Genomic DNA, 11,953 nt, shown 5'->3' with positions numbered 1-11,953 from the left:
GATCATTTGCTTTTTGTTACTTATGCATATTGGTTTTATAATTTAATAATTTCGAATAATATTAACTGCACTTTCAGTAAATTTCCTAGTTCACTAATAATTATTAGCTGCATGCCATATTAAATATGAACTATAGATTTCATCCAGTAAATAATATCAATAATACTTTTAATTTGTGGATTTGAATTAAGAACATCTTAAATTCAAATTTAAGACAATGGCCTTGAATCTTTACTTTAAGTACACTGCTATTTTGTATATTCTATAAATTTTTGCATCATATTAAAAGCCAGAATTGCAATAATTTCGTTATTAAAGATACATCAGGGATACATCCATATTATCTGAATCTTGAAAATGAGTTACTGAAGAAAATGTGCCATAATAGTGTTAGTTCTAAAATTATAATAAATTTGGTTAACAATATAATAATTTACAATAATGTAAGCTATATATATATTTCTATATACAATTAAATAATATTCATATTACAATTTTTATTTAAATATTAGGTTTTGAATCCAGGAGATGATCCGTAAGAAAATTTGTGAGGGGTTTTATTTTTTTTAGTGCTTGAGACACTGTCATTAAATGATTGATCTAGTAGAAAGTCATCTTCCTCCATAGGCAAACCTGAGCGCTTATAATCAATGCTATTTGTTGAAAGTGAAGACTCATATTTTAAATATATATCCTCTACTATCAAACCCGACCTGCGAACATATATCAATAAATAAAAAAATGTATATATATATATAGATTAAATGTCAAAATTTATGCTTAAATAATGAAAATTATAAATCACTTAATACTCATTATTTTAATTGAATGGATGCCTGGAAAACTTTATATTATATATCTTTCACCACTCATTCATATTTGAATCAATATTTACTTAACGCACCTGCTCAAAATATAAGGATCAAATGGAAAAAATGTATCCAGACTTTCATGTGCTCTTACAATTTGTTCACCATACATTACTGCCATATTATTTCGTTCATTGCGTTCCATTATTGTGTAACAATACACCAATTGCTCTGCTCGTGTAACAGCAGCAAAATTTGGGCAACAATAGGAAGGCAATATCTTAATGGATTTAATGGACATGTTACTAATTTAGTTAAATTTAATGATTGAAGAAATATTAAATCTGAAATAAAATATAAATGTAAATTTGATACCAACTAAAATCAACTAACAAAATCATACTTTTCTTTGTATTTGTTAAATCTTTATGTCGAAATGCAATAACATAAAATAGTGCCTGCGCTACTGTATAAAAGACTCCATGAGCTGATGCCCCGCCTTTACGTGATGAACCATGTGTATCAACAATAGAATCTTGCCGCTTCACATAAAATTGTAACCAAGCCGACATTTCAAAAAGCATGGCTCGTATCATCCTTAAAAAAATGGATAGATACAACAATCAAGAAAAATATGGAAAATAAAAATAGTAAGCTAAATTAACATTATAGGGTTCAAATACTTACGAAATTGGTATAAACTTTGCTCTTGCAAGTAAACTTGCGATATAACAAATGGAAACTTGTCGTTGCACTATAGCAACATTTGGATTTGAAACCTTTTTCCACAAAAAATTAAGAAAAGCCTCTGCAAATACCAACTAAAAAAATAAAATTACTTAGCAAAATGATGATCAAATTACTCATGTACATATAATAATTTTTGCACTGTAATTTATAATCACTAATAAAGAAGGAGTGCAATTAAATGCTTTTGAATAAAGTGTCTTCATTGGCTGTTTTGAGTTTAAACAAGCAAAAATTAACTTTCAAACAATGGATTAAAACATTTATAATAAATAAATGTATTGCTATTACCTTAAAACTACATATATAAAACATTATAAATTGCACATGATGCACAGCATGAGTAGGTAATATGATATCCTCAAATATTTGAATTATGTCTTTATATAGTTTTTCTGATTTCTTATAATTGAGTTCATCATTTTCATAACATTCATTCTTAATAAATTCAAATAGTTGTAACATACAACAGTCAAGAGTATTTGCAATGGGATGCTTCATCTGAAAATTATCGCTATCTGCAGTGTCCATATCATATTGTGTTTCATCTCCATCCTCAACTGTATCACATTCTTCTATATCGGATTTAGGGGCATGTACATCCAGAATAATCAATCTAAATTTGGACACATATTTGAAAACATTCAACACAAGAATTCCAAAAATATTTAAATATTTTACCTGTTAATTACTAATACAAGAATTTCTGAACGCAAGCGTGGCTTATATTTTAAAACTGACAATAAATTAAATAAGTATGATTCATTTTCTTCACAGCTCTTCTTATAGTAAGGATATGATGTTGCTACTGCTTGCATGAAAATATTACATGATCTAAAATATTGTTTTACAATTAGTAAAATTTAGTCAGAAAATATAAATGCTTCAACAAAGTTATTACTTACATTGGAATAATTGTAAAAATTTTCTCCAAAACATGATGTATTGATGAAAACACTTTCCAACCTACTTCTGTTGGTTTTCCATTTAACCAGCACCCATCTTGAAAAATAAAATAAAAAAAAACTATAAAGTATTTTTTTAATTTCATTGCATTAGTATGTTTATATTAGTTAAGTTTTATTACATTACAACATATTAAATCTGTGTAAACTCTAAAACATGAAGTTAAAAAAAAGTTCATAATGAGGTTTAATACAATATGTTGTTAAAGAAATGAGATTGCAAGAACAATATTGAAAGTTGGTTCATAATACATTGACTGTTAATTTTATTTTATTTAATTTTCACGGATATTGTAAAGTTCTAGGATAACACATTTTTGAAAATAATTAATTATTAATTTATGTATTAATCCATAAAATCCATTTAAATATTTCATATCTATATTAGCAAAGTAATATATGAAGAAACCCGTGGTTTCTACAAAAACAGTATGTAAGTTGGAAATATTGCAAAGAAACTAAAAAATATTAATGATGTAAAAATTTAGTTAAAAAAGCTTACCAAAATAGAAAAACCTAACTAACTTTTCTAATGCTAAGGGAACATGATAATTGTGTGCCGTTAATAATTCTAATAGAAAAGTCTGGTATGTATTCACTATATGGTTTGACTGTAAAGGCCAATTAACTTTTAAAATTCCCTCCACATAAGATCTTGCATCACGTCCTAATAATGATATACACTCTCTACTTGCCTCAATGAAAGAAAATAAGTTTTCATCCTAAAATTTGAAAAAAAAAGTTATTTAATTATTCCTCCAAATAGCACCTTTAATTATTCATTACTTTCAAGTCAGAATCTCGAAGTGCACACAAAATTTCCTCATACTGCTTTACATTGTCACCTTTCAATACACCTTCTAACACGGTTTTAATATCACTAGAGTTAGGAAGTTGAAATCTAACTCTGTTTGCAGTCTGAACTAAAAGACTATTTCTAGTATGTGCAGGATTCTTTAATATAGAAGAAATATTGCTTTGTCCAGATATAATAGACATTTTAGGTTATGAACATATACATATATTTATAACAACGATGTGTAACTGTAACTCCATGAAAATCCAACATATGAGTCGTATTTGATGATAGCAATATCTTTTAACACACGCTGCGTTTAAAAACAACGCAACTAATGAAAAAACACTATTTTAAGTTAACCACGTTTTATACTGCAGAAATTGTGCGAGGTGAAATTGATGAACGTCACAAATACAAATATATGCAGCGCCATCTGCGAATTAACGCGTGCCGTTGATTTTTTTGTGATCCGTTATTGTAGTGGCTCTATATTTCAATCCTGCCGTTACGTTACTTTTATCTATGGACATAAGGGATATAAAATATAAAAAGAAAAGAAGAGTATATAGTTCGCTCCATAAATAAAAGAAGAGTACGCTCACTGTGGCTATAAAACGTATGCTAATTTTTCTATGATCCCTTTCTTTTATCTACTTGCTCAAATAGAAAAAGATAGATAAGTATACGCTCATAGATAAAAAAGATGCCACATGAAGAGACCCAGGCTCTCATGGCAAACCTCTTATGACTCTATTAAATATTTCCCAACAGATGGCAGGTACAACACTGTCTGACATTTTAACATGTCAAAATTGCCAACGAAAATAGATGTCAATTTATGTAAGATTCAACAATGTTAAGAAATGTGTATATAATGCCAAATTATTTATTTTTAGTGAATTATTAACACTATGCATTTGCAATTATTTCTTTTAAATCTTTTAACAATGATTTAGTGCTTCTAAATTTAATATAATGGTGAACTTGGTGAAATAAGTGTGTGCAGAACAATATCAAAACCGGCAAGATGGTCGACTCTATTGCAGATAGGGTTCCGGACCATGTCTTAGAAGTGATATTTTCATATTTAGATTTGCACGAACTAAGAAATTGTTCATTGGTGTGTAAAAATTGGTACAGATTTTTGAATGATGAAAACAATGACGTATGGAGAATGCACTGTATTAGTAAGCTTGCAGAAGAAGCATTGAAATCTGATTTGTTATCTTCTCTCCCTACTTATAAATCAAAATTACGAGCTTTTTATCATGCATGGAATCCTAATGATTGTTCAAGAAATGTCTACATAAAGCCCAATGGATTTACATTACATAGGTAATATAATTTTTTTTTTTTTGATAAGGGCGATGAATCTTAGATTCCATTTTTTCAAATAATAATAAAATAAATGCAACGTTCTAGAAATCCGGTTGCTCAAAGCACAGATGCATCCCGAGGTAAAATAGGTTTTCGTCATGGTAGACATACTTGGGAAGTCATATGGGAAGGCCCACTTGGAACTGTAGCTGTTATTGGAATTGCAACGAAAGATGCTTCGCTGCAATGCCATGGATATGTTGCTTTGTTGGGATCAGATGATCAAAGTTGGGGTTGGAATTTAGTAGACAATCATTTGCTTCATAATGGTGATGCGCAAGGAAATTATCCATTATTAAATAATGCACCGAAATATCAAGTAAGTGGACATTCCTATGATAAATTTACTTGTTTAATAGCAATATAATTGGCAATTAAATTTATTTAAATTTCAGGTTGGTGAACGAATACGAGTTATACTAGACTGTGATGATAACACATTATCCTTTGAGAAAAATTATGAATTTTTAGGTGTTGCATTTCGAGGTGAGAATTATTTTGTCATTCATTTTGAAAGCTATATAGTTACAATTTCCAATCAATTTGTTTGTGATAAATTAAGTATAAATTTCAAAAAATGAAATCTTTATGTGAATGAAAAATCATAGCATTAGTGGAAATAACCCATGTTTCTTCAATGTTAATTAATAATAATTTTGATTATTTATTTGATTCAATTTCTTTGAATAGAAGAGTTCAAGCAGAGTTCTAATATCCTGTCTGCATCTATAAGCACCTAGTTTCACATAGACATTTAATTTACAAACAGTTAATAATTGCTCACCTGACATCCTCCAATCACCATTATAACCATGAACTCATAAAATATGCTAATTTCATTTCAGCCGGTAATATGATTATTATTGACATATTGTGATTGATTTTATTAGGTTTGCCAGAGAAAAAACTGTATCCAACTGTTTCAGCTGTATACGGGAATACTGAAGTGTCTATGATATATCTAGGTCCTCCATTAGATGGCTAACATGCACTTTTTAGACCTGTTGCAGGTCAATTCTGGAGAGAGATAAAGATCTGTACTTATAAATTACTGTTTTTTAAAATTTCTAATCCATATTGTATGAAAAAATGTCTTAAAAGAAAGCTATATAGATATTGTTTCAGCAACAAAACACCTAAAAAAGTGAGGAAATTAGGAAGACGTAAAAGTTCATTTAATAGATTTCTAATACAAAATGTAATCTCAATTTATTCAGTTTTTTTTTTAAATTGAACTTTAGATGTTAATATTATTGTTATAGAAAATATAGCAATAACAGATTCATAAATATATTTAATATTGTTGACAAATATGAAATCCATAAACAAAGAATCAGAAAGGAGTTTTTTTTATTATTTGGAATTGTGTCATATCTGAATGTTATGTAAACTAAATACAGATATATTTTTTCACGTTGTTTATAAATAAGTGCAAGAGTGGTGTTAATATTATGGAAAACATTAGAACTAAAGCAAAATCATTGAAGATAACATCTAACATTTTGCTGATTTTTACACTGTACTTCGTAATTAAATTTGACAATAACAAAATGGAAATAATAGAAAATATTGAGTTTTTAATATTTTCAATTTTTTCTTTCATTCATTTATGATCAACGACAATTTTAAAGTCATTTGCACATGCACAATATTCGAACAAATTTGCTTTTTTCTTCCAAAAAATATGAAAATGTTATATGTATCTCGAATCTCACTTTAATGTGTAAATGCATTTAGTCATCTTAGAAGTCATCAATTAGCACATAATAGTCGAGTACCTAAACTAGTTTTTAACTATTTTTAACTTTTATATACATTATTGTAATTATGTTATCTTTCATGTGGAAGTAGTTCTTATTACTAAAACAATTATGTAAGCTATATTTGCAGTAATACACTACAAATGTAGCTGTATTTTAATCATTATATAATGTTGAAACAAAAATACAAGGAAAACTTTTGAATCTACTTATAAAATAAGCTCAATAAATTTATTTTAGAGTAATGGGCAAACTTAAGTATTTTATTCTAGGAGCTAAGTTGCAATTGTATGTTTACAATTTTGACTAGAAATTTCAATCATTATTTTAGAATTTATTAATTTTAATTTAATATTAGTTTTTATTTATTTTTACTGCAAAAATATGTTTAAATATGTTTCCAAATTTGTGATGTAAATACTGTAAATACATATCTAACAACAAAATTTTGTTTATTTGGTAATCAACAATTTTTGGTTCCTCTAATCTTTAAGAAATGCTCAATTGCTCATTCATTTACACTCTTCAGCAACTGAAAAGCCCCCAATGTGATTTAATAAAGTAGTATAACAGGCAGCATTCACATAAATTTTATATTTCAATCATATATATGATCTTGCTTATCATGCTACATAATAAATAGCTATATATTATTATATTTTGATTATTTATGAAAAAAGTTTCAATAATAAGTTTTTCCAATATGCACTTCACTTCAATTGAAATAATATGAAAATAAATTATTAATATTTATCATTTTAATTCTTAAGTAATAATTTTTTAACATTTAAATAATACAGCACTCAAATCGGAAAATAATGTATGATATCTTACAACAAAACTACTATAAATAAAAAAGATTTTTAATATTTATAAAACTGACTTTTATCAAAATTTAAGATTTTCTACCAAACAGAATTTTAAAACAGCCCAGTAATACATCATTATTTATTGAATTTATCATTTCTTTAAAGACTTGCATTATTAATTGATCAGCACAAACGTAAATATGAGAGTTCTTCCTTATTATTGAAATGTTATAGAATATTATTATTTTGTTAGTAATATCACTAATACTTTGACTAGAATATCGATATCAATTACTCCTACAGACTTTCCGCCCCCACACGAAATTTTGAATGCTAACTTCTAATTTTCAGCATCAAATCAATAAAATAAAACTACAATGTAATTGCAATGAATGATATCAATGTGCAGAAGACTAGATTAGACTACTTATAATTAATCATAAAAAATGTGGATTTTAAATTCCTCAATAAAATTTGAACTTATCACTTGAATTGTTGAAATGTTTGCTTAGTAAGAATCTTATTAGTATTTAATATGAATATATGAATCTTGTAAGTAGTATGAGAATTTTTATATAACGGCAGGGAACCCAAAATATTAATTGTTTTAACACGTTTTCCATCGTAATATATCAAAAAGCTAGAAGTAATCTACATGTATAAGTGGCAAGTTGTATGAAATTCCCGAAGTTTCAAATAATCAACTTAATGTTGTAAGTGTTTATAAGCATACCGAGTTGATAAAAAGCATTATAATCTGAGATACTATTCCATATTATACAATTTAGTTATTTATTATTTTCGTCAAATGATTTAAATATTATACATTATTGAAAAACGAACAAGCAAAAGGTCAAATGTTGAATGATTTTCAGGCCCAAAAAGCGCAGCTCATTTTTTCAAATTTTGATAATTTTTAACATCAACCACTTATAGTAGAGCCATAATTTTTAATATGTTTAATATTTAAATAAGCTTCATAAAAAACATCGATTTTTTTTAACAGTTAATTACGAAGAAACTGCTCAGCCAATGTTTGCCAAAAATTAATCAGCACTATTCCCAAACGATTCTAGAACAAAAGTGGGACGAGATATTTTGTCATAATAAATATAATTATTAAAATAAAAACCTAATTGAAAAAACAGAACGGCATAACATTATTAAAAAAGAACAAAATAAAGATTCATATGATGTATACAACAATTGAAAGAAAACATGCGTGTATTTATCAATATTTTATATTCAACTAGTTGAGGGTTAAGTGTGACTATAATTTATAAATTACAACTTTAAGTGAAGTTGAGATCAGGTTCTGAAATATATATTATTGACAGTTCACATAATGGGCAAGATAATAATAACAAATCAGTTTATCAAAACTGAACAAGAAATTCAAATTGTTAACTGCTAAGAAATATTTTTTTCCATTATATAATAAATATACCATTATATAAAAAATATAATATACATGATCATAAAAATCCATCTTTATTTTTACACAGTTTTGTTTTATTCATTAAAAAAACTGATAGATTGTAAATATTATTTTACATTCCATTCTTGTCCGAGTACAAACAAAAGTACTGTTTATGTCCTTGAACAGAATCTAGTTAGAATGGAACACAGTAAATGGTAATATTCTTAAGTGCTCCATAGAAAAGGCTCATTACCTCTTCATAATTATTAATTATATAGTTATATTATATAATTTTATAAATAATGAGTTTTTAATGTTAATAATTTAAAACATTTAAAAAAAATAATAAAGTTGTAAACCAAATTTACTAGATATGCCTCAAAAATTCATTCTAAATTTACACTGTGTAAAAATATTTGGATGATTCATATATTTATTATATAAGACAAGCAGAAAAAAAATTGATGGCACTATGAACATTATTTAACTTTTTTCATTGAAAGTTTATTCACTATCATACCAAAAATTGTTCGAAATTAATTTAAATGAAGTCAGCATTCTAAATTAAATATCAATCGAAGCTAATTTTACATCAAAAAATTATATCAGTAAAGTTTAAAGAAGTTTTACCAGTCATTTTTATATGCCTCATGTATATGAGGAAAACTATGATATAGATGCAAATAAATAAGAAGCTTTCGTATACTCGATAATAAGTCTACTGTACAGACTTATTTTTTCATGCTCATTGAGTTCAGAGTGAAATTCTTAAACTTGCTATTGAGTTAAGCTCTAGCATGAAATGTATTTATGAAAAGATATCACTTGAAAACAGTCTTTGGTCTTCATTATACATGAACTTTGGTAAATAGCATCTGAACAGAATATGTTAATTCGAATATATAATTAAAATTACAAAACTAAATAATATACATATTCCATGTCATTGATAGCAATCAGTACCTTGAAAAATTTAAAATTTAAATGTTATCGTATATATAAATATATGCATATACACATATAAATACATTTACATGTGAGCTTTATATGCACCGGTTTTCATAGTGAAAACATATTTGGAATGCAATTTCGAATCTAAACTAAGCTAGGATTATTTTTGTAAATATTGTTAGTAAGTAGCCATGCATTGCAACTTCCCTAGAATTGACTACATGTCTAACCAATAAAGTGTCTAACTATTATAATGAGATCGAGAATTATCAATTGTTCCTATTTGTTAAAATTAATTCTAACTAAGTATGTTAATATAGAAATGAATTACCACAACCAATTACCAGTCATTTAATCTATATGTGTTTTACCATTTCTTTGATTTATATTATCTGTCTTACAGACACATATATTGTCACCTTGTCCAATTTCCTTGAAAGTTGATATTGTCAGGTCATTTTCCAACTTTGGCTTTACTTTGGTATAACTAAATTTTGTAAGTAAATAATTTGCACTAATGTAAAATAGTTTACACAATAATGGACATAAAAGAGCTTGGTGGGCAGATGCAATCAAACGATAATATGGACCTTGAAATGGATCTAATATTGCTGGACATAGCATATGGTTCAAATTAACTTGTGTTGGCTATAAAAAGAAATAACAATGGATTATAAATGATAGCAATAACATTACTATTTTTTATATGAATACTTACTATTGCAAAACCTTGTAATATTACAAAGTGATATATTAAGATTAAACCATATGATAAACAATTCCAACTTAAATCACGTAGGGGTTCCATATTATAAACACCTACAAATAAATCAAATTTTATATTATTTACATACAAGTATTACCAAAAATCTGTTGGGTGCTATAATTTCCAATAGTTTCCACATTTTCAATAGCACTCAATTATTAATTTATCTTTTAACTAAATCATAATATGTTGAATAATTTACTTGTTGATTTCATTTAGAATAAGACTATTTAATTTGCTTATAATAAATTAACCATTATTCGTAAATTTTTAATAATATGTAGAACATACCTCCAAGTCTCAGGAGGTAATAAGGCACTACTAACATTAAAAAATGTTGAATCCAATAAATTGCTGCTTCCATTGGAATCTGAGAATTAATTAAATTATTATTTGCCGATATATTATAAATATATTAAAACACTGTTGTCATTACCATTCTACTTTCGGTCTCTGGGAAAATAAATGCCAAAAGAGGTCCATTCATATAATTTAAATGAATTCTAAATAATGCTGTAACTTTATTAGAAGGTGGAGCTGCTAATAAATAAATCTAAAATAAATAAATATCATTTAGTTGAAACCAACATGTAACATAACAATTTGTAAAAATCACCGGAGATTAAAAAACTTGCAGCATCAAGTATAATAAATTCTTGCAGCAGTGCAATTTATTTCAGTATTACGTAAGTTTATTTTGTTTACTGTTATATAACTATGTAAAAGTAATAAATAAGTAACTATAACTGATGCAATAACGTTCTCCACTTTATAAGCTTGCTCGCAATATAATTTGTCAAATATCTTACTTGAATAGCAGTTGTCACATGGCAGGGGTTAAGAATATATATCACAGTTTTTGAAGCAAATTTGAATCCAATTTCCATACCCCAAATGAGGGACATTATAATAAGTAGCAAGCGTTTTCCTCCACGTTCAGTTCGAACATATTGTGTTGGTTGCGATGGTGACAAGTTTAAATAACCCCAAATGATTAGAACTAAGGAAAATATTAAGACTATTACGGTTTCCTTCTGACGCCATTCTGATGATAAATAATAGGCACATTCTGGTCCAGTATTACGAGGTATTTTCGGATTTACTCCACTGTAGGCCCAATCAAACCCACCCATTATTGCTAAAAATGGTCAGTTAGGTTATACAACTTGCACAATTGCACTGATACAAATGAATGTGCGTGGATACGTGTGTTTATAAATAATTAATGTGCTTTTGTACATATCATTATGTGCAAGGTCTTACATTTTAGTAATATTATTCAATAATATTAAACGTCAAAACTTGAAGCTAAAGCAAACTAGTATCAGACACACAGATTTAGATTGCATAAACATAAGCATAACTGCATTTCAAATGCAATATCGTTCAAATTTCAGCATTCACTTTTGTCTCAGACATAAATTTATGAAGTCGAAGCAGTAACCAATATGCCATTCGGCTTTTATTTACGTTTGTTTGCTACCATGGTACAGTGTTGCCATTACATAAAATATTTATTTATTAATCTAATAAGAATCCATGATAAAGGG

The 11,953-nt window shown here is 27.0% G+C and overlaps 4 protein-coding genes across 4 annotated transcripts; 1 reads left to right on the top strand and 3 right to left on the bottom strand.

The window, feature by feature from the left end:
* Nucleotides 1-490: 490 nt before the first annotated feature.
* On the bottom strand, nt 491-1,060 carry LOC113381716 (RNA polymerase I-specific transcription initiation factor RRN3-like). Its single transcript, XM_026620451.1, has 2 exons — nt 905-1,060; nt 491-713 (listed from the first exon to the last, which is right to left on the bottom strand). Exons 1-2 carry the CDS (start codon nt 1,012-1,014, stop codon nt 509-511), a joined length of 315 nt encoding a protein of 104 aa, XP_026476236.1. The 5' UTR covers nt 1,015-1,060; the 3' UTR covers nt 491-508.
* On the bottom strand, nt 1,014-3,655 carry LOC113381715 (RNA polymerase I-specific transcription initiation factor RRN3-like). Its single transcript, XM_026620450.1, has 8 exons — nt 3,308-3,655; nt 3,024-3,243; nt 2,462-2,558; nt 2,238-2,390; nt 1,848-2,172; nt 1,497-1,630; nt 1,213-1,406; nt 1,014-1,153 (listed from the first exon to the last, which is right to left on the bottom strand). The coding sequence occupies exons 1-8, from the start codon at nt 3,518-3,520 to the stop codon at nt 1,014-1,016; spliced, it is 1,476 nt and encodes a 491-aa protein (XP_026476235.1). The 5' UTR covers nt 3,521-3,655.
* A 444-nt stretch (nt 3,656-4,099) lies between these two features.
* On the top strand, nt 4,100-6,026 carry LOC113381713 (F-box/SPRY domain-containing protein 1). Its single transcript, XM_026620448.1, has 4 exons — nt 4,100-4,655; nt 4,743-5,016; nt 5,093-5,183; nt 5,588-6,026. The coding sequence occupies exons 1-4, from the start codon at nt 4,348-4,350 to the stop codon at nt 5,680-5,682; spliced, it is 768 nt and encodes a 255-aa protein (XP_026476233.1). The 5' UTR covers nt 4,100-4,347; the 3' UTR covers nt 5,683-6,026.
* Nucleotides 6,027-9,662: 3,636 nt separating this feature from the next.
* On the bottom strand, nt 9,663-11,630 carry LOC113381714 (transmembrane protein 164-like). Its single transcript, XM_026620449.1, has 5 exons — nt 11,213-11,630; nt 10,840-10,956; nt 10,695-10,773; nt 10,356-10,456; nt 9,663-10,285 (listed from the first exon to the last, which is right to left on the bottom strand). The coding sequence occupies exons 1-5, from the start codon at nt 11,534-11,536 to the stop codon at nt 9,989-9,991; spliced, it is 918 nt and encodes a 305-aa protein (XP_026476234.1). The 5' UTR covers nt 11,537-11,630; the 3' UTR covers nt 9,663-9,988.
* Nucleotides 11,631-11,953: the final 323 nt, after the last annotated feature.

The sequence above is a fragment of the Ctenocephalides felis genome, unplaced genomic scaffold, assembly GCF_003426905.1.
Source record: "Ctenocephalides felis isolate EL2017-DRISC unplaced genomic scaffold, ASM342690v1 CF-g0.4_SCAFFOLD_03022, whole genome shotgun sequence".
In the NCBI taxonomy this organism is placed as follows: domain Eukaryota; kingdom Metazoa; phylum Arthropoda; class Insecta; order Siphonaptera; family Pulicidae; genus Ctenocephalides; species Ctenocephalides felis.
The sequence above is the reverse complement of the archived record's forward strand: the minus strand, read 5'-3'. Positions and strand labels throughout refer to the sequence as shown.

What these genes read in the sequence shown, in the direction of transcription:
- LOC113381715 (XM_026620450.1), bottom strand. Translation starts at nt 3,520, where the DNA reads ATGTCTATTATATCTGGACAAAGCAATATTTCTTCTATATTAAAGAAT. An exon ending in GCAAAGTTTATACCAATTTC is followed by an intron (nt 1,407 to 1,496) that starts GTAAGTATTTGA and finishes CATTTTTTTAAG; the next exon opens with GATGATACGAGCCATGCTTT. An exon ending in TTTAACAAATACAAAGAAAA is followed by an intron (nt 1,154 to 1,212) that starts GTATGATTTTGT and finishes ATTTTATTTCAG; the next exon opens with ATTTAATATTTCTTCAATCA.
- LOC113381716 (XM_026620451.1), bottom strand. Translation starts at nt 1,014, where the DNA reads ATGGAACGCAATGAACGAAATAATATGGCAGTAATGTATGGTGAACAA. An exon ending in GATCCTTATATTTTGAGCAG is followed by an intron (nt 714 to 904) that starts GTGCGTTAAGTA and finishes ATATGTTCGCAG; the next exon opens with GTCGGGTTTGATAGTAGAGG.
- LOC113381713 (XM_026620448.1), top strand. Translation starts at nt 4,348, where the DNA reads ATGGTCGACTCTATTGCAGATAGGGTTCCGGACCATGTCTTAGAAGTG. An exon ending in ATAATGCACCGAAATATCAA is followed by an intron (nt 5,017 to 5,092) that starts GTAAGTGGACAT and finishes TTTAAATTTCAG; the next exon opens with GTTGGTGAACGAATACGAGT. An exon ending in TTTAGGTGTTGCATTTCGAG is followed by an intron (nt 5,184 to 5,587) that starts GTGAGAATTATT and finishes TGATTTTATTAG; the next exon opens with GTTTGCCAGAGAAAAAACTG.
- LOC113381714 (XM_026620449.1), bottom strand. Translation starts at nt 11,536, where the DNA reads ATGGGTGGGTTTGATTGGGCCTACAGTGGAGTAAATCCGAAAATACCT. An exon ending in ATGTGACAACTGCTATTCAA is followed by an intron (nt 10,957 to 11,212) that starts GTAAGATATTTG and finishes TATTTATTTTAG; the next exon opens with ATTTATTTATTAGCAGCTCC. An exon ending in TATTACAAGGTTTTGCAATA is followed by an intron (nt 10,286 to 10,355) that starts GTAAGTATTCAT and finishes TTCTTTTTATAG; the next exon opens with CCAACACAAGTTAATTTGAA.